The sequence below is a fragment of the Conger conger genome, chromosome 3, assembly GCF_963514075.1.
Source record: "Conger conger chromosome 3, fConCon1.1, whole genome shotgun sequence".
NCBI classification, from domain to species: Eukaryota; Metazoa; Chordata; class Actinopteri; order Anguilliformes; family Congridae; genus Conger; species Conger conger.
The window spans coordinates 20,434,250-20,453,573 of record NC_083762.1 but is presented as its reverse complement, the minus strand read 5'-3'; the positions used below and the strand labels follow the sequence as shown (position 1 = coordinate 20,453,573).

Below are 19,324 nucleotides of genomic sequence, written 5' to 3'. Positions count from 1 at the left end.
CAGCCTTGTCATTTTCTTTCCACTCTCATTGTATGGAACGTTATTCCATTTTAAATACCTTTCCCCTTTTACAAACAATCAAGTCTATACACTCACCAAGCACTTTATTGGGAACATTTTTACTTTATTCATTCATTCATTCATTCATTATCCAAACCCGCTTATCCTGAACAGGGTCGCAGGGGGGCTGGAGCCTATCCCAGCATACATTGGGCGAAAGGCAGGAATACACCCTGGACAGGTCACCAGTCCATCGCAGGGCACACACACCATTCACTCACACACTCATACCTACGGGCAATTTAGACTCTCCAATCAGCCTAACGTGCATGTCTTTGGACTGTGGGAGGAAACCGGAGTACCCGGAGGAAACCCACGCAGACACGGGGAGAACATGCAAACTACGCACAGAGAGGCCCTGGCCGACGGGGATTCGAACCCAGGATCTCCTTGCTGAGGCGGCAGTGCTACCCACTGCACCATCCGTGCCGCCTTTTTACTTCATTACACCTACTTATTCATGCGATTATCTAATCAGCCAATTATGTGGCAGCACGGGTCAGAGCTTCAGTTAACGTCAGAGGAGAATGGCCAGACTGGTCAAAGTTGACAGGAAGGTGACAGTAACTCAAATAACAACACATTACAACAGTCGTATGCAGAAGAGCATCTCTGAACACACAACACATCATAACTCTAAGTGGACAGGCTACAGCAGTAGAAGTAAAAAGTCTAATAAATACCTAATAAAGTTCTTGGTGAGTGTATATACTCACAGAGCACTTTATTAGGAACACCTGTACACCTACGTACTGATGCCATTACCTAATCAGCCACATGTGCAGCAGCAGTGCAATGCATAATATAATGCAGATATGGGTCAGGAGCTTCAGTTAATGTTCACATCAACGATCTTGGTGATTTCACTCGTGGCATGATTGTTGTTACCAGACAGGCTGGTTTGAGTATTTCTGTAACTGCTGATCTCCTGGGATTTTCAAGCACAACAGTCTCCAGAGTTTACTCAGAATGGTGCTGCGGATGGAAACACCTTCTTGAGGAGAGAGGTATACAGAGAATGGCCAGATTGGTTTGAGCTGACAGAAGAGCTACGGTAACTCAGATAACCACTGTACAATTGTGGTGAGCAGAAAAGCATCTCTGAAAAGAATGCACAACACGTCAAATCTTTAGACGGATGGGCTACAATAGCAGAAGACCACCTCGGGTCCCACTTCCGTCAGCACAGGTCACCAAAACTGGACAGACTGGAAAAATGTATCCTGGTCTGATGAATCTTGATTGAGGCATACAGATGGTAGGGTCAGAATTTGATGCAAACAGCATGAATCCATGGACCCAACCTGCCTTGTGTCAACAGTCCAGGCTGCTGGCGGGGGTGTCATGGTGTGGGGAATGTTCTTGGCACACTTTGGGCTTGTTAATGTGAATCAATCATTGCTGGAATGCCACAGCCTACGTGAGTATTGTTGCAGACCATGTGCATCCCTTCGTGGCCACATCTTTTAATTACTACTTCCAACATGATAATGCACCATGTCACAAACGGTTGTCTCAAACTGCTTTCATGATCTGAATCCAACAGAACACCTTGGGGATGTGGTAGAACGGGAGATTCACAGCATGAATGTGCAGCTTACAAATCTGCAGAAATTGTGTGATGCAATCATGTTAACATGGACCAGGAATGTTCTCAACATCTTGGGGAATCCATACCACAAAGAATTGAGGCTGTTTTGAGAGCAAAGGGAGGCCCTACCCAGTATTAGTATAGTGTTTCTAATAAAGTGCTCAGTGTGATTGAAAATCCCAGGAGATCAGCAGTTGCAGAAACATTCAATCCAGTCCATCTGGCAGCAACAATCATTGAGAATCACATTCATTGAGAACCCGTGAAAATCATTGAGATCACATTTTTCCCCATTCTGATGGTTGATGTGAATATTAGCTGAAGCTCCTGACCCATATCTACATTATTGTATGGATTGCACTGCTGCCACACAATTGGCTGATTAGATAATCGCATGAATAAATAGGAGCACAGGTGTTCCTAATAAAGTGCTCAGTGAGTGTGTGTGTGTCTGTCTGTGTGTGTGTATATATATGTATGCATGTATATGTATATATATATATATATATATATATATATACACACACATACACACACACACACAGCATATAGCAATTCAGATGGAAGTACCATGGTAACAGTGTCAAATACCATCTTAACTCTGGTATAATTTCAATTAATTAAAGCACTACACGACAATCACCACAAGACATGAACAGACCTCTTCATGACTTTTAGCCCAAGCCTGTATTTATGTTAAGATATCAGAGCAAAGAGACCCATATATTTCTTCCTTGGCTGGGTCTTAATAGCCATCTCTGATTGGCTTGGAAAACAGTTCTTCCACCATTACAATGTCCTCTGTTGTTGTGTTTACATTAACTACTTCATCGTGGGCTGTGAATAGCTGGTTTGAATGTCTATAGAGTGGGGTGGTGGGAGGTAAAAGGTGGGGGTGAAAGTGACAAGGGACTCCCCTGTGGGCTGCCACGTACAGACACTGCCGCAGGAGGAGAACTTGTCTGAGACACACTGGTGAGGGACATTAAGAGATATGGAAGGAGCAAGGTTTGAGTTGAGTGTAATGACAGAAAGGGGATGGCAGACATACAGACAAATGTAGAACAGAGAGACAATACATTATAAGTCACAATCTTTTTACATATCAAATAGCATCATAATAAAGAGAGCTTTAATTATAATGCTTCCAACATTTGTCAACAAGTCCACACTATTCACAGTTATAATGTAACGGTTAAAATAGAGCCCAAAAAACAATTACATTGCAACATTATTTAACTTAAAATTATAGTTGCATACTGCAGTATAAGGGAATACCGTTATTAATGTTTCCAATATTCGGAAGCCAAATTCAATATACTGACTTATGTACCACCACAGTTCACAACTGTCAGTTCTTTTATATGCACACCTTCATTCTGTGTGACAGTCTTTTTAAGCCCCCTGCAATCAAGAAATCAGTTTTGATGCACTTTTCTCCATATCCATCTCTATTAATGGCAGTACGACAAAAAGACTGTACGACAGTGTGTCCAGGTGACAAGATAGGCTGAAGCATACTGCTGACTGTATCTATGATTATTGTGTAAATTATGCATTTAGTTCTTACATTTGAAGTACTATTAAGACTGAATTATATATAATTTGACTAGGGTGCCCAAAAAGGAGGAAATGCACCCCCAATGAAAACCTGTAAATATTGAATTAGTATAAAAAAAGTATTTGGCGACTGAATAAAGGTTCTGACCTGACTGTGTATCCAGTGTGTTGGGGACAGTCAGATATCCCAGCAACAAACAGCTTCTTAGGTGGCGCATCAGACTCGACTCCACCTGTATAATTGAAAATGAGAAGTGATTAAAGGTACAATAGGTAATTTTGGACTTCCAATTGTCAAGAGAGGAATTGCAGCAACAAATATGCTAAAACCACAACACTGTTTATTCCACCCCTTCTCTGTGAACATGCTGACGTTGAAATGGCATTGGCTGTGGCAATTTTCAACCAATGAGCTTGAATTTTTGTACAGCTATACAATGTTTTGGTACAGAGTGCTGGCCCGTCAACTGCATATTTTGAAACCCGAATTTAAGGACTATAAACACAGGCCGAGGTTGAGTCAACATGTCAGTGAGCCTTTTTCAATGATAGGAAGGGATTTACAATGGTCTTGTAACAATGTTTTAACACAAAAATCTTACCTATTGTCAAGGGTAATATCAATGTAATTAGGAAAATGATGATGAGATATGAAAATGTGATTTTTACAGGTCCAAAAATTTGTAAGGAAAAGCCCCAAATCTGTGAAAATGTGTATCTAGAGGTCATCCCCACTTCATATCCAGTAGCAAACATGTATCTACTTTTATCTAGGAGATATTTGGCCCTATAAATGCCATTATTTTCACTGGGGACCTATTCTGAGGGGTCATATATCCAAAAGTAAACATATTTTTAGTGCAATTTTATTTGTAAACAAGACTCATCAGAGAGCACTCTCATTGTAAATATAAGCATGATACTAATAATATTAGCTGGGCTGTGACCAATGGAAATGTCAATTTGGACATTTTTGGCACATTTAGACTAGGGGTGTGTTTAAAGGGTTAACCCAAACTGAGTTGTACATGTTTACCAAAAATTGCTAACCAATAACCGATTATTTATTTTCTGAAGCTGAAATGGTAAGCTCAGTTTAATTAAATTAACGCACTTTCACCACCAGTGACAAAATGCACAAAGTGGTCTGACAAATGAAAGAAAGATTCTGGCTGCTTAATAACTTCTGCCATGCTAGTCCTAGCAAGCAGTCTTCTGTTATTTCAGGGGGTTAAGAATGCAAACACCACAGGGAATTGAATGCTACTGCATTATAGTTATCAAATAATTTCTGTGTATTTTAAATCTGTAGCTGTTGGTTCACTTATGGTGTTTTGTATGGCATTTCTTAAGGTTCATAAAGGACATCATAATTTGTTGGCATTTTATTAGGTATTTATTAGACTTTTTTTAGACTTATTGGTCTTCTGCTGCTGTAGCCTATCCACTTAGAGGTTTGACATGTTGTGTGTTCAGAGATGCTCTTCTGCACGCCACTGTTGTAATGTATGGTTCTTTGCATTACTGTCACCTTCCTGTCAGCTTTGACCAGTCTGGCCCTTCTCCTCTGAGCTCTCTCATTAACAAGGCATGTTTGCCCGCACAACTGCTGGTCACTGGATGTTTTATGTTTTTGGCACCATTCTCCGCAAATTCTAGAGACTGTTGTGATTGAAAATCCCAGGAGATCAGCAGTTGCAGAAACATTAAATCCAGTCCATCTGGCAGCAACAATCATTGAGAATCACATTCATTGAGAATCCGTGAAAATCATTGAGATCACATTTTTCCCCATTCTGATGGTTGATGTGAATATTAGCTGAAGCTCCTGACCCATATCTACATTATTGTATGGATTGCACTGCTGCCACACAATTGGCTGATTAGATAATCGCATGAATAAATAGGAGTACAGGTGTTCCTAATAAAGTGCTCAGTGAGTGTGTGTGTGTCTGTGTGTGTCTGTGTGTGTGTATATATATATATATGCATGTATATATATATATATATATACACATACACACACACGCACACACACACACACAGCATATAGCAATTCAGATGGAAGTACCATGGTAATAGTGCCAAATACCATCTTAACTCTGGTATAATTTCAGTTCATTAAAGCACTACACAACAATCACCACAAGACATGAACAGACCTCTTCATGACTTTTAGCCCAAGCCTGTATTTATGTTAAGATATTGGCACGCATATATTGGCATTTGTTGGCACGCAAATTCAAACTACCGGCAAACTGAAAGCTTTCCACTATGCCGTATGTATAAAAACAAATAAGGCAATACATCATTGGACAAATGCTTTGCGCAACATTACTAAGTAGGCAAGCTGAAAATATATCTAATGTTTTACCTACAAGTTCCAAGGCCATATAGTTGAACTATTTCTAAAATCAAGTAGAATTGTTATCAAAGAAAGCCTATCATATCCATCAGATACCGAAAGCAAAAATTCCCTGCTTTAAAAGGACCACATCAATCCTGTTATCACAATGATTGTCCTGTGCTGTATAAAATCAAATGCATTGGCAATGTTTACTGTTACATAAAAATATAAGCCAAACTCCCAATTTATTGTGTCGCCACCACTGTAGCTATATCATGCAAATGTTTTTAATGACATTAACGTGACCACGGAATTTTGAGTGCACAGCCCTGTCTGTAGCAAAGTTTTCAATAGCAGCAGATTAGGCACATTTCATGCCAATCAAGTCTGGCATGCATAATCCATAGGGAAGAGGGATGAAAACACGAATCATTTTGACTGATGCATGTAATAAAATTATACGCGGTCAACCAGCATGCCTGGACGTAGCGTACATGGCTTTAACTACAGACTGCAGGACATCTGTGAGCACGATGTCAATGGAAATAATTTGGCTATTTGGCCATTATGACTTACAAAGTTGGCATTTAAATGAAACTATTTTAAGATGGCCCAAATAAATTTTATTTTATAAATAAGATACGACCCCTAGCGGTCATACGCAGTATCAGTTGCATGGTTAACCGTTTTCAAAATTGGATTTACAAAAACTGAGGATTTATCACATCCACCCCAAACTAATGTCGGACATTTCACTGGCCTTCAACTTTGGATATGTTGAAGTTACATCCTTAATCAACTTATCAAGAGAGAATTAACTTTGGTACTCAGTACTAGTGGGTTTTGATTAAACAACACTTGGAAACAGTTATCAGTATAGCCACTGTGTCTATTAGACTTTTTAAACAGGGTGTAATCTATTACTGCATACATTCTTGACAATTAATCAGTTAATTTGGGTCTTGGCATGTTTTCTGATGTGAGATATTAATTCTACATACATAATTACACCTACATAGAAATTGACAAAGATTTCAGGAATTGTAAATCTCACAAGTGTCTACCAACACACAGAAAAAGTTAAAAATCCAAGTGGTGCTGTCGTGCAACCTCCTGGAGTTGGCATGGAATGGCCCTATGCCATTCAGTTCAAAAAATCAATCCAACATTTCTGGGACAGCAATATGCACATTGCTGTAACAGCTGTCGGGCTGTCTTGCTATATGAGAACAGGTGTAGGCTATTTTAACATAAAGGCCAAACATTTATGCAGCTATTACAGACATATATTTATCTGAAGATGAGTCTAATTGCAGAAAGGTTTATATAGAATTTTTTTTCAGTCAGTTAGGGTAATAAACAACACAGTGCTCACCTTTCCTCTTGAGAGGTTGTAAAGTGGGTAATCTCAAAGCAGTACTCAATGCTGCCCTGCTGGAGAGATCAGGAAATGCATGTGCATTCTCTTACCAGAAAAGCACATTCGCCTGATAAATACACCAAAACCAGGATTCTACATTCTATAATCTTTAAAAAAGTGCAATGTATATTTTGAGACAAAAACATTTAAAGGAAAATCACTAAGTGGAACTTACTTTCTGTATCTCCTTGTTGGACTGGGGGATGAATTAGGTGTCACACCACTGTCCAGAGAATCGATTCCCTAGAATAAACAGTCATAAACAAGGGTATAAATGTGCTTTTTTCATTTTTCTAACAAAACCAATGCACTTCGATCTACTCTGATGTCATTTTTATTAATAATGCACTCACCAGAGATAGGTGATCTTGCCATGGACTGATAGGTGGAAGGGGAAATAGAGAAGATGCGCTGTAGAAATATGGAAAAAAAACGTAATCTTATTTTCAACAAGTATCCTATGTAGATAGCAGTCTTTTGTGATTTTAAAAGAATATGTGTACGGATTTTGGTAGCAACAATTTTACATTTAAGTGAGTCACAAAATGTTAAGAGAGTCATTATGGAGGATACAAACCAGAATGTTTTTCATATTTCACTGTTGGGGATGCATCTATATCCAGCAAGAACTAGCAAGAGTAATTCCAGACTCTCACAGCTCAGTCATTAGCAAGGGCTATAACCAACATACCTAGCTGCATAGCTTTACCCGTGAAGAACTGACAACACAAACAATACTGCCTTAGCCTGTACCTCTCTCTTACTCTGTTTCCTCTCATGTTAAGCTCCATACTTTCATCCTGAAATATAAACATAAACACTTGTCAGTCTGTTATAATTTCTGGGGATATAAAGTTATCCATACCATATTAAATAATCTATTTTCCCAAAACAGCACACTACATGTATTTTCACTCACCTGCCTTTGGTGATCTGATCTCTCGCTGACCAGTGAGAAAGGGGACAGGGGGAGAGCCTACAATGACAAACCAGTCCTTTGGAAAGTGGACTCCATTATGTTGTGTTAATATGGGAAAGAATTAATACAGTTTCGCCACATATACTCCACAACATTTCACGCCAGGTGACACAGGTATCTCTCTCTCTCACACACACACACACAGACCAACTGACCAGTCCAGGACATCTAGGATTCACGGACATGCTGCTCCGGCGATATCGAGACGAGCTGGCAGTGTTGAATACCATCATACTGTCACTGCTTGGACAGATCACACCAAAGAAATGGAGGAATATAATCAGAAAGGATTGAACAATAACACAGAGAAAAGGGTGATAATCGAAAGAGAAAGATAATTTAATGGTGATAAAAGTAAAAATGGACAAGCAAAATATATGTCAAGGTGAATGGTTAATGCTACACAGTCGCTATTCAACAGATTTTATTTCATTTATAGGTAACTTACTGGCTACAAGTTGGCAAACTGAAGTAACAAGAAAGAAATCTACATTATGAGTACAGCCGTACGGTATCAACCGTAAACGTTGCTATATAGTACAACTTTATGTACTGGCAATGAAATTAAAAACTATCATTTACAGCGGTCGAAAGCTCGCAATATTATCCAGAACTTGTCCTATGACAATTTGTGTCCTGTTAAAATTGTTTAACGCATCATACACCAACCTGACGCCAGTGATCATGGGGGCGCTATTCGACCTTCGTAGAGCCCCACCTCCGCTAACTGCGCCTGCGCACTGGTCAACTTCCATTCGCTCCATCACGTTCCCCGGGCCCTGGCGTCTGCTGGAACTTCTGAAGCCGACCGTAGCGCATACGCTCCCGGCGAAGTATTGTGACTGTTATCCAGTGAAAGCCCAACCCGCAGGCCTCACCTACACCCCGCGGTCCAAACGGAACCGCTAGATATCCAAATAAGCGGGACACTCCCCCTGTTCCTGTGCTTTATCGCATTTCGTTTGAGGAAGCTAGACCAGACCGAAGCTGAAACGCAAAGGTCGCGTAAGTTAAGATATCTAACGTTAGCTATAATGTAACTATAGCTAACTAGCTAAGTTAGGTGACTGATTAATTAGCTAGCCAATTTAGAAGGGAGTAGCCAACTAGCCACGCTGACAACTAGATAGCAAGCTAGTTATTTTCCATTACTGTCATCTAGTTGGCTAAATATTCCCATGTATTTAACCAAGCCGTCCATACTGGGAGCTGAAAGCGTAGCTAACCAACTAAGCATAGCATAATTACTGTATTAAGTCGGAACTAGATGGCACCACCTATCTGCCTGGCGAAGGCAACATTGGCAACAAGTATGGTTCTGCAGAACGGGTTTTTAAGAAAAATAACTTCGCTAACAGTACCACGACGGCAGAAACGGGGTTTAACAAATCAACTCAATACCACTCAACCACAAGCTCGTATGAAGTTTAACTAGCTAGCTAACCAAGCCCTGTTTAACTTGGCGGTCTAGCTTGCTAGCTAGTTGAATAGCTTGGTAGCGTAAAGCTATTTTTTCATGATTAGCTAGTTTGGCAGCTCGAAAATCAATGCTACATTAGCGAAATGTACTGAAACATCACTCAACCGCAGTAGCTAACCAAATCCATAAATATGCTTCAAATACGTTGCAGTTTGTGAAGGCACATAGCTGATTCCACTAATACTCCATCGCTTTCTTCACAAAAACGGAACCTCTAATTTCGACGTTTTCAAAAAATCTGAGTCATTTAATGTTTCTTTTCTTGTCCGCAGAAAAAAATGTATTCATCCTTCTTTTGCAGTCGGAATAACAACACCTCACGTTGGCCAGTCCAAGTACTGCAGCCAGCCAGATTGGTTGCTCGTATTTTTATTAGCTAGGCACTTCAGATTTTACCAATTGCGTGTTTTGGTTTCTAAGCAGCAACATTCAGATTATGAACAATAAATCGCTTGTTATCTAAGGCTGATGCATGTTTTAGATTTTTATAACAATCATGTAATAGATTGTAGGCAAGTTCATCTTACTCCTTTGTGGATGGTTTTTGTACTGCGGAATGCAAATGATGACATTCTCGATTGTGGAAAGCGCAGCAATACAGTTGACTGCTGCTGTTCTTAAAATTGTAATACAGAACTTGAATGTATGTATTTATACGTGTGTGTGTCAGATTTAAACAAATACCTAATTCATGCTAGATGAAACAAGACAAATAGACAGAATTGATAGTTAAAATGAAATAAAATTTACCAGAGATGGCATTCTAAAGTAAAAGATGCAGTGATCTTCTTTCATTCATTTGCCCAAACTCATTGTAAAAGTGCGTAAAAGCACAGTATCTCAATGTTTCAACACATAATGCATAACACACCATTATGCATTTTAGAAATTGGAGTTGGAACCATGTTTGGATTACCTTGCTATATGGTGAGGCACAATTTCACAGTAATGGGACGTTTAATCATTGACCAAGGAAGAGCAAAGGCAACAATAATATTTGTGGTTGAGGTCTTCATGGATCACTGGGTCATTAGTTATTTGAGCTATTGGAAGGGCAAAGTGGGTCTAACAGTTCCTGTGTGCCTTTTAATGTCACAAGGGTTCAAAGAATTTGATTACAGCAGCATTTTGTCATATAGTGAAGGAAGTGGAGGTTGGCAACTTACAAAATCAGCACTGTTTTTGGGTGCATATTGAAGCCGTTAGTGCCTTGTGTTTGCAAATATTAGATTGGAATGATGTAGTTTGTATACTTTCGAACACTCAGCTGTACCGTGTACACACACCAGTCACTTAACATCAGAATCAGATCAATCAACATGTTTAATGTATGTCATTAAAAATCCCTTTCACCATGGCAAGTAAAGGTGTACAAGAAATACATTAGACTGCACATTTCAACATGGTTTAAAAAGTTGAACTTAAATACCGGCATTATTACTTGTACAACAGCTTATAGTCTTTGGAAAATGTCACAATAATTTCTGAATGTTATGCATTTACATGGCCTGAAATAAAGCAATAGTGCTCAAATTTTTGCATTTGATTTTTACAGATGATTTTGGAATAATACATTTCTTTCAGAGATTCTGAGCCCTGGTACTGGAACATATTTTCTTCTTAAAACAGTTAATAAAACTCATGTTTTACCAAAGACTGGGAACAACTGTTGGATCAGCAGATAATAGCCTTAACTAAATTAACAATAACAAAACAATGACCCGTGGGTCATAGATCTTCAAATGAGTTCCTGAGTTCAAGCTGTGAGTTCTTATGAATCCTCATCACTTAACTTACTGCCCATTCCACAAGAGGCTCACCATTTCTCACTCTACATTATCTTTTAAACCATACCTCAAAATATATTATTTCCAGATGATTTGGACTCATTGTCTTTATTGTTTGCTGCTTCTCCAGCACCATCCTCTTCATCTCCTGCTCTTCCCAGCATCCGAAGTGGCCAGAGGAGGCCGTTGTGGGAAGGGTCAGGTGGAGGGCAACAGGGTCCTCCCTTGTCCTTTGTGAGGAAATACAGTAAAGCATTTAACCATGCATTGAACGAAGCCAGTGGTCTTGTGATTTTGTAACAGATGGAGACCATCCGCATGGTGTGACATTTTACTCCCTTGGTCACTTTCAGTATCAGAAAAAGGGTTCGAGTTACATGGAAGGGGAAGAAACACAGTGCAAACAGTAAAGTAATAGTAATGATGGTTTTGATGAACTTCCGACGTCTGTGGACATAGGGCGAATGGGGTCCCAAAACAACAGACATCCCCTCCCTTCCTCCACGGCCCCGACCTGTTCCTCCTTCACCTCCCTCGAGTGGGGGTTGTGTGCGCAAGGTTCGAAAGATTGTCAAGACCACATGGGAATAGCACCAGGCAATGATAGTGAATGGCACAAAAAACCCTAACAGGTGGAGCACTATCCCATAAGGGACATAGTCTGAAAACTCCTTGTCAATGGCATCATCCCAGCAGTTCTGGAAGGCCTCCACTACCCCTGTGTTAACTCTGTTGCTAACTCCATTGCCCCCAGCACCCCCTTCCGTTTCCCTGGTGAGATCACCTGTCTGGGCAAAACGGAAGATCGGGCTAGTCAAGGCAAACACAACAGCCCATACCAAAACACAGGTCCCCTTGACCACCCGTTTGGTCTCCATAGTGATAGTTTTCATAGGGTGGCAGATTCCCAAGTAGCGGTGCACAGAAATGCAGGTGAGGAAAAAGATGCTGCAGTATAGGTTGAAGTAGAAGAGGAAGCGGACCAGGCGACACATAAAATCCCCGAACACCCATCGGTCCCGCATGATGTAACTTGCCACAAGGAAGGGCAGTGAGAGGCCATACATGAAGTCAGTGGAGGCTAGGTTGACCATGTAGATGAGGGAGGCGTTCCAGCGCTTGGTGCGGTGGAAAGAGCGGTACAGGACAATAGAGTTTAGGGAGATGCTGAAGACAAAGGTGAAGGAGTAGCAGAGAGGGAGGAAGATATATTTATAGGATTCATCAATGCTGCAAGATTGATAGAGTGAGGGGTTGATAGAAGAAGTCAAGTTAACACTCCTTTCTTCCCCTTCTGCTGACATTGTTGTATCCATTGTCACCGTTGGTTGTATCCCTTTCCATTGAATTGGAATGGTCTGTCTCATCCTCCCATTCCTTTACTCAACTTTATTTGATCCGTTTTAGCTTCTTTTCAGCCTTTACTGAGGTCCAAGCTTGACTTGACTTCTTCCAGGTCTCCTTTTTTGGTTATTTTTTCCAGGCCTTGTATATGCTGATACTTCTTCTTCTGATCCTGCAGATAAAGTTGTGTTAAAGTATTTAATCTCTCATTCAATTTTTTTTTCCAGTCAGTTCCTTCTGTACACCCCTCCCTCTAACCTTACACAATCTCTGATGCTGTTTGTCTGCCAGTATGAGTGTATGTTGCTGATTCAGTTGCTCTCTCACTTCATTAACTATTCAATCAGTAACCATACTTCCTCCAAACTTATCCATCCCTCTCTCTCCCTTTGTTACTCCCTGCTTAAATTTCTATTCCTTCCAATTCTGCCATTATCCAGAAGCTTAGCTTTCAGGAGTGCGTATCTTTTTCTTGGTCACTTTTAAACCCCTTTTTTTAAATTACTTTGCCACACAATGATTTAACATGCATACATTTCTACATGGAGAATATAAATCCTGGAAAGGGAGTGTCTATGAATACACTTCAGAAATCTGAGTCATATGTATGTCTTACACACGTAACTCATCACACATCACACCAGGAATCATGAATAAAAACATATTAGTGGTCATAATATCAATAGAGACAATTGGAGGTCATTATATGAAAAAATATGATTTTTACAGCACTTACCTCCTCTCTTCCGTTTGCTATCTTTCCCTTCAGTATCTTTCTAGAGTAATTTAGCTGTGAAATAAATATATTTTGGCAATAAATACACACATAGAAAACTGAAAACAATTAACCTAGAAACATGCTTATTTGTTATTTACCCATCTATGGACATATTAAAGAGTACACTACTTATCACATCAGCACCATTTAAAAAATAATCTTAGAAAGATTATTATTGCATTTGACAGCTGCTTTAGTGTACTGTAGAAACACAATATCATGATCAGTCACTGGTCTGCGTGCAAGTGCTGTAAGCAAAGTACATGGTATTTTCTCGGATTTTATTTATTTTCTTACCTTACCGTTAATACTACATGCATGTGTAGAGTCTTACCTTTTGTAATTGTCTGATGTGTTGTATGAATAGTAGCCCCCCCCTCTCAGGTACTGAGAAAACATTGTGGAAAACTTAAATCTCTCCGTTCTATTCTCAACGGTCAAGGACTACCTCCACTGCTCAACCATCAAGAGACCTGTAAGTCTATGTGATGTTAGGACACAGCACCAGATAAGTATCCCTCCTTCCTCTCCCAGGCTCTACCTATTATTTGTCATACCGCTGTTGGCAGACTCACTCATCCCTCCCTATGTCTCTCTTTTGGCATTATGTCCCTCCCCCCAGTCTTTCTCCCTTCCTCTGTTAGTGCTGAGCTGGCCATTTGCAGAGAAACATTTTAACCAGACTATCATTTCCCCACACTAGAAAGTTAAAGAACTGGGAGGATCATGCAAATACACACCACTTGTTCTACAGACTACAAACCAAACAGAATCTGTGCCTACATCTCTCTCTCTCTCTCTCTCTCTCTCTCTCTCTCTCTCTCTCTCTCACACACAGATTATCTGGACTTTTTGTGTTATCCATCCATACAATGACATGCACCAGCATCATGATAAAGAAGCAATCTTATTTCCACACATAATAAAAATAATTAAATGTTTATTTTCTAAAAAAGTGTTTGGACATGGTCCAATACATAAAGAACGACACAAAATGGCACATTTCCCTTGTATTACTAAAACTGTGATGTCCCATAGTGATTACCTCAGATCTCATCCTATTACCTCGTCATTGCATGCAGGTGATTAGGAAGGATATACAAAATCATGATAGTTCATAATTTAAGGTAGTACAATTATTTCCAAAGAGCGAAATACCACAGCAAAATAGTAATTGGTTTGTCTGGCAAGAATAGCAGCAGCAGTCATTGCAATGCTATGGTAACCATCAACATTGAGGCATTGGACAGATGGACAATGTCTCAAAAACAACATTTGTGTTCATACCATGCTCAGTGATCCCTTGCAATTCAGTCACATAAATAATCATTCACAGTATCAGATTGTTGCAGCAGCAGTGTCCACAAGGAAATTCACTGAGTGATATTACACGGAGACCTTTGATCGTCACATCGCAGAGATGTCATATCCTGCACTTCCAGAAGTATAGCATCCTGCTCAGTCCGCAGCTGGTCACGGGTCAAGAGTCGGCCCACTAACTCTGAGCTCAGATCTGATCGGAGACACAAACACACACAAAGGTATAGGCAGTCTGGCAGAATGATGTTATGGTAAGCAGTTGTGTAGCTGCATCAGTACTGACCCTGAATAGCCTGGTCGAGAGAGGCCCTTAGTGTGGTCAGCTGTTTGAGGCTGAAGGTAAGCAGGTCACCACGTTTCAGCCTCCTCTGCTCCATCACAGCTTCACAGCATGCGGGGTGCTGGGTTGGGGGTGCGCACACAGATATACCTCAGAAACTCAGCCATCTTCCCATCGCTTAATGTTTGTAAACCCCAAAGCTACCATCAAGATCATGTGTCTTTCCCCTTCTTGCTCCTCTCACTCACCTTTTTCTCTTCATGATCAATCTGCAGTCCAGCTATTCTGCCCATGTCATTGGTCAAATGGGAAGGCAACTGTTGCACAGAGCCATGGCCAGTCATTGCAACAACTTGAGATTTCTTGAATGAATAGTTTAGAAAAAAGGGATTTTTGTTTTTAATACAATTTAAATGTACAGTACTTGTGTTATATCAAATCTAACATTTATTTGTAGCTATGGATTGTTTTACCAGCTAACGAAGATTATAACAAGCATGCAAAAAAAATAAGAAATAAAAAACTCAAGAAAAAAATTTCCTGGAATACAATTGTACATTTCATGTGGGCCGAATTTAATTGTCAACGATGAAGAAAGGCCCCTGTAACTGAGTCAAATTTGCCTCAAAACCACATAATTACTCTTCACACCTGTACGTGTATATCTCACCTCTCTGCCAGCCTCTCTGTCATCATCCTCATCCTCACTCTCACTGTTGTTGATGAAGCACAGTTGCAGATTCATTTGAGTCTGTAGACTAGAAAAGAGAGCATGTGTTAATAACAATCTTCATTTGCACCTAGAAAAAAATAATTTAGAGAAATGGGAACCTTTAGGACGAAAGAGAAAGGGTTATGACACGATGACAATAAAGATAATATAATAAGAGAAAGGAGATGTCTTATTAGAAAGAATGAAGTTATACAACACGGCAACATCTGGACAGAAAAGTTCAAAAGGACAGTGACTTTGTACCGGGAGGTAAGAGCAGTAATTCGACTGTCATCTTCAACTCCGTCTTCCAAAGTCTCCCTCTGACTCTCTTGCTCCCGTTCTTCTATCCAGCCCCTGGACACACGTCCATGTTCCAGAACAATGGCACTCTGATTAAATAGATGAGATTCAGAGTTTGATTAGGGTTTCCTCCACAAAATTCCAGAAACCCAGAGCCTACCCTGTGTATGCTGGTCTCTGGACCAATTCATAACTTTAGAAATGTGTCTGTATTGAAACTTAATTCAATAGAGTGAAATAACAGGCTTTGTTTCAAATAACCTTTTATGAAACAGTTCTGACTAAAACAGTTTCTGACTTACTATCACCTCAACTCAATTGAGGTGGCCCAGTGGAAAGGGGGATACAAGCTTTTACATTGCGTCTCGGAATAAGGAATTTGGTAATACTGCAGTAATAAAAGGTTTCAGCAAGGAAGTGTATTTGAATAATGTTTCAATATCGGTGGTCGGTGGTTCTAATCCCAGTGTAGGCACAATAAGATCCACACAGCCATTGGGCCCTTGAGCAAGGCCCTTAACCCTGCATTGCTCCAGCAGTGGATTGTCTCCTGCTTAGTCTAATCAACTGTATGTCGCTCTGGATAAGAGCATCTGCCAAATGCCAATAATGTAATGTAATGCAATATATTACTATGCACAGCACTACATTATCAAAATGGGTGAAGGTAAAGAATATCACTATAATTCTATTCCCGAGTCCTATTGTGGAGAATGATGCCTTTTAAATGCTTCAGAAGTACTGGATTGAAATAACTGCCAACCAGAATGGAGACATGCAGTGTAATCTGGCACATTATTAACCTGTAAACCTAAAATGAAATGTATACAGCAGCTAAAAAAAAGTATATGCAAATATCCATCCATCCATCCATTATCTTAACCTGCTTATCCTGAACAGGGGCAGGGGGGCTGGAGCCTATCCCAGCATACATTGGGTTAACGGCAAAGAATACACTCTCAGGACAGGTCACCAGTCCATCGCAAGTACATGACACTGGTTGCAGTGCAGATGTGTGCTTTACATTTTTGTTATGAACTTTGGCTCATGGCGTCATGGCTCTTATAGACCCAGTCACAGTCCCAATACAGGAAAAATGATGATACTGTGATGCCTGAGATGTGTTGCATTGAATCTTCTGAACACCGTCAACAAAATCACTGTCACATCAATAAAGACTGTTTATTGATGTGACAGGCATCTTCTCCAACTTGGCCTCTTACCTTTGATCTCCTGTCTTCTTCTTGTTTTTCTAATTCTGCAATCCGTAGGCCCAGGGCCTCCCAGTGCATGATAGGTAAGCCTAGGTCATCTTTGGGATAACGCTCCTGCCATTCCAGGGCTGCCCCTTCCATAGCCTGACTGAAATCCTCTGCCTCATCACTCTCCTTCTCCTCTCCCCTCTCCCTTTCCCTTTCTTTCTCTCCATCCATCCTATACTCTCTGAAATTAGCCTCCCTGGGAGTAGAGGTTCAGGAGGAGGAAACACCTGTGGAGGGTAAGGAGATGGATATGGGTACTGTCACTTCTATTAGTTGCAAAATACACCCCCAAACCAGCCAGGTTTTAGCAATGAAAATATGGGAAAGGTAAGGGTTGGAGATCTATGAATCTGACAAATTTCTAAAACATTTAAAGTCATGTTGGTAAAACAGGCCTGGCCCAAGTAGGTAACACTGGCAAATTAATTTGTGACCTGTACCCAAAGTGTGAGAATTCTGTTTCATAATTCACTTATGTATTGCTCAAGTAAACTGTACACATTGGGATGTATTAGAAAATGTATAGTGGGGAAAAGTACCTTCTTCGTAAACTTGATTCATTCCTTCAAACCTCAATTAAGATAAAGAAATATCCGAAATAGTAGTACTAATTTCTCATTTTCAGGTGCATAAATAATAAAAATTTAAAAAGTAAACTGCATCACAACTCACATGCTAGTTCAGTTTCCAAACATGTTTATTGTTATTTTGTAATACAGGCTTGTCCAAGCTTTAAAAAAGGAAGCTATAACTACACATGCAACCAGGTGATGGGACAAACAGGTGTGTGTGGGGAAGGATGGACCAGGCTGCATTTTGGGCCTAGACAAGGTTTAAAGTAAAGTTAGCATGCCGTAGATGGGTTAAAGAGGGTTCACTTCGGAAACATCACATTAAATTAGACTATTTAGTCGCTTTAACTTTATACTAAATAGAGTACACTGAATTCGCACAAAGGCTATATGTTACCACGTTAATAGTGTGTAACAAACAATTTTAAGACAGCCTATTATGCTGTTAAGTGTTAAACATATTAGTCAACTTAAAAGCCCATACAATATATAACTTAGTTGCAGCTAACAACAAACACTTACCTACAAAACTAAGCAGTCTGCAGTTATTTCTCAGATAGATATTCACATGAATGCATGCAGAAACTGTCTTTCTTTTCCCCCCGGAAATACAGCTGTCGCTCCGACTTACTTTCCCCTGAAAGTCTCCTATACTCCTTTTCTCTCCTCCATTTTTCTCTCCACCTTCGCCAAGGATTTCCCGTTCTTCACACTTTCAACAGTCAATTGACGCTATTATGGCACTTGTACCGGTGTATTTACTTGACTCTAACTTTCTAAGGCATAAAGTTATACTTACTATGCTGCAAAATTCGCACTGCTATGAAAAAAATGTAAGAACAATCACGGAATTTATACAACGGTCGAACAGAGCAAACTTCTTGCAATAAAAGACGCGAAGGAGAGGGGAGGCGAAAAGGAGCCGAAACAGTAATGCAAATGCCCAGGTGTCCGGTTTCACCATTTCGGAGATACGTTAAATCCAGAGGGGTGCTGTCGTGCTTTAACGTGGCCTATTAAAATGGACAAACATTTGAACTTACAACATTATTACGATGAATGGACATATCATTTGGTAAAGTACAATTTGCATCATTTATTTCGCATGGCGAAAGCCCAGTAGATTTTTTGTAGTAGTTTACACGTAAGCAATACTCATTTCAATACACATATTCGTTAACTGCTGACAACCATTTCTGTCCGTGTGTTTATGTGTGTGTGTGTGTGTGTGCGTGCGTGCGTGCGCGCGCGCGCATGACGCATGGGAAGTATCCTAGTGTGTTGCCTGTCATCCAACCCAGTACAAATACAGTAATTTGCAAACTATCAACTTTATTCCGCAATTAGATTGTGTAAGATATTGGATGATATATGAAAAACAAGATCACGTCGAAGAAAGATTAAGATAAAAACATTAACAGTAAAAAACTGTTTTCAATATAGCATGACCACCCGTAAGCTGCATTGTCAAATCCACACCAAAACTTAATAAATAAATAAATAAATAAATCAGGAAGGAAGGAAAAAAT

The 19,324-nt window shown here is 40.0% G+C and overlaps 3 protein-coding genes across 8 annotated transcripts; all 3 read right to left on the bottom strand.

Moving 5' to 3' along the window:
• Positions 1-2,079: 2,079 nt before the first annotated feature.
• Positions 2,080-9,730, bottom strand: LOC133124812 (P2R1A-PPP2R2A-interacting phosphatase regulator 1-like). 4 transcript variants are annotated; one of them, XM_061236315.1, is made up of 9 exons: positions 8,627-9,730; positions 8,113-8,200; positions 7,898-7,954; positions 7,732-7,778; positions 7,332-7,389; positions 7,154-7,221; positions 6,934-6,992; positions 3,360-3,444; positions 2,080-2,623 (listed from the first exon to the last, which is right to left on the bottom strand). In XM_061236315.1, the coding sequence occupies exons 1-9, from the start codon at positions 8,719-8,721 to the stop codon at positions 2,512-2,514; spliced, it is 669 nt and encodes a 222-aa protein (XP_061092299.1). In that variant the 5' UTR covers positions 8,722-9,730; the 3' UTR covers positions 2,080-2,511. The 4 variants fall into 4 exon arrangements, with proteins under 4 accessions (XP_061092299.1, XP_061092302.1, XP_061092301.1 ...); XM_061236318.1 differs by having other exon boundaries at positions 6,934-6,989; XM_061236317.1 differs by having other exon boundaries at positions 8,113-8,197.
• A 1,416-nt stretch (positions 9,731-11,146) lies between these two features.
• si:dkey-6n21.13 (P2Y purinoceptor 3) lies at positions 11,147-12,712 on the bottom strand. The gene has a single exon (XM_061236885.1). It carries the CDS (start codon positions 12,589-12,591, stop codon positions 11,293-11,295), a length of 1,299 nt encoding a protein of 432 aa, XP_061092869.1. The 5' UTR covers positions 12,592-12,712; the 3' UTR covers positions 11,147-11,292.
• Positions 12,713-14,330: 1,618 nt separating this feature from the next.
• On the bottom strand, positions 14,331-19,019 carry si:dkey-6n21.12 (schwannomin-interacting protein 1). Of its 3 annotated transcripts, none has more exons than XM_061236778.1 (7): positions 18,322-19,019; positions 17,185-17,450; positions 15,923-16,050; positions 15,617-15,704; positions 15,195-15,308; positions 14,950-15,067; positions 14,331-14,859 (listed from the first exon to the last, which is right to left on the bottom strand). In XM_061236778.1, the coding sequence occupies exons 2-7, from the start codon at positions 17,392-17,394 to the stop codon at positions 14,720-14,722; spliced, it is 798 nt and encodes a 265-aa protein (XP_061092762.1). In that variant the 5' UTR covers positions 17,395-17,450; positions 18,322-19,019; the 3' UTR covers positions 14,331-14,719. The 3 variants fall into 3 exon arrangements, with proteins under 3 accessions (XP_061092762.1, XP_061092759.1, XP_061092760.1); XM_061236775.1 differs by having other exon boundaries at positions 18,318-19,018; XM_061236776.1 differs by having other exon boundaries at positions 18,427-19,018.
• Positions 19,020-19,324: the final 305 nt, after the last annotated feature.

What these genes read in the sequence shown, in the direction of transcription:
- si:dkey-6n21.12 (XM_061236778.1), bottom strand. Translation starts at nt 17,394, where the DNA reads ATGGATGGAGAGAAAGAAAGGGAAAGGGAGAGGGGAGAGGAGAAGGAG. An exon ending in ATTACTGCTCTTACCTCCCG is followed by an intron (nt 15,705 to 15,922) that starts GTACAAAGTCAC and finishes TCTCTTTTCTAG; the next exon opens with TCTACAGACTCAAATGAATC. An exon ending in ACAGAGAGGCTGGCAGAGAG is followed by an intron (nt 15,309 to 15,616) that starts GTGAGATATACA and finishes TATTCATTCAAG; the next exon opens with AAATCTCAAGTTGTTGCAAT.
- si:dkey-6n21.13 (XM_061236885.1), bottom strand. Translation starts at nt 12,591, where the DNA reads ATGAGACAGACCATTCCAATTCAATGGAAAGGGATACAACCAACGGTG.
- LOC133124812 (XM_061236315.1), bottom strand. Translation starts at nt 8,721, where the DNA reads ATGGAGCGAATGGAAGTTGACCAGTGCGCAGGCGCAGTTAGCGGAGGT. An exon ending in CCCATGATCACTGGCGTCAG is followed by an intron (nt 8,201 to 8,626) that starts GTTGGTGTATGA and finishes GATCTGTCCAAG; the next exon opens with CAGTGACAGTATGATGGTAT. An exon ending in CCAACAAGGAGATACAGAAA is followed by an intron (nt 6,993 to 7,153) that starts GTAAGTTCCACT and finishes TGATCTCTCCAG; the next exon opens with CAGGGCAGCATTGAGTACTG.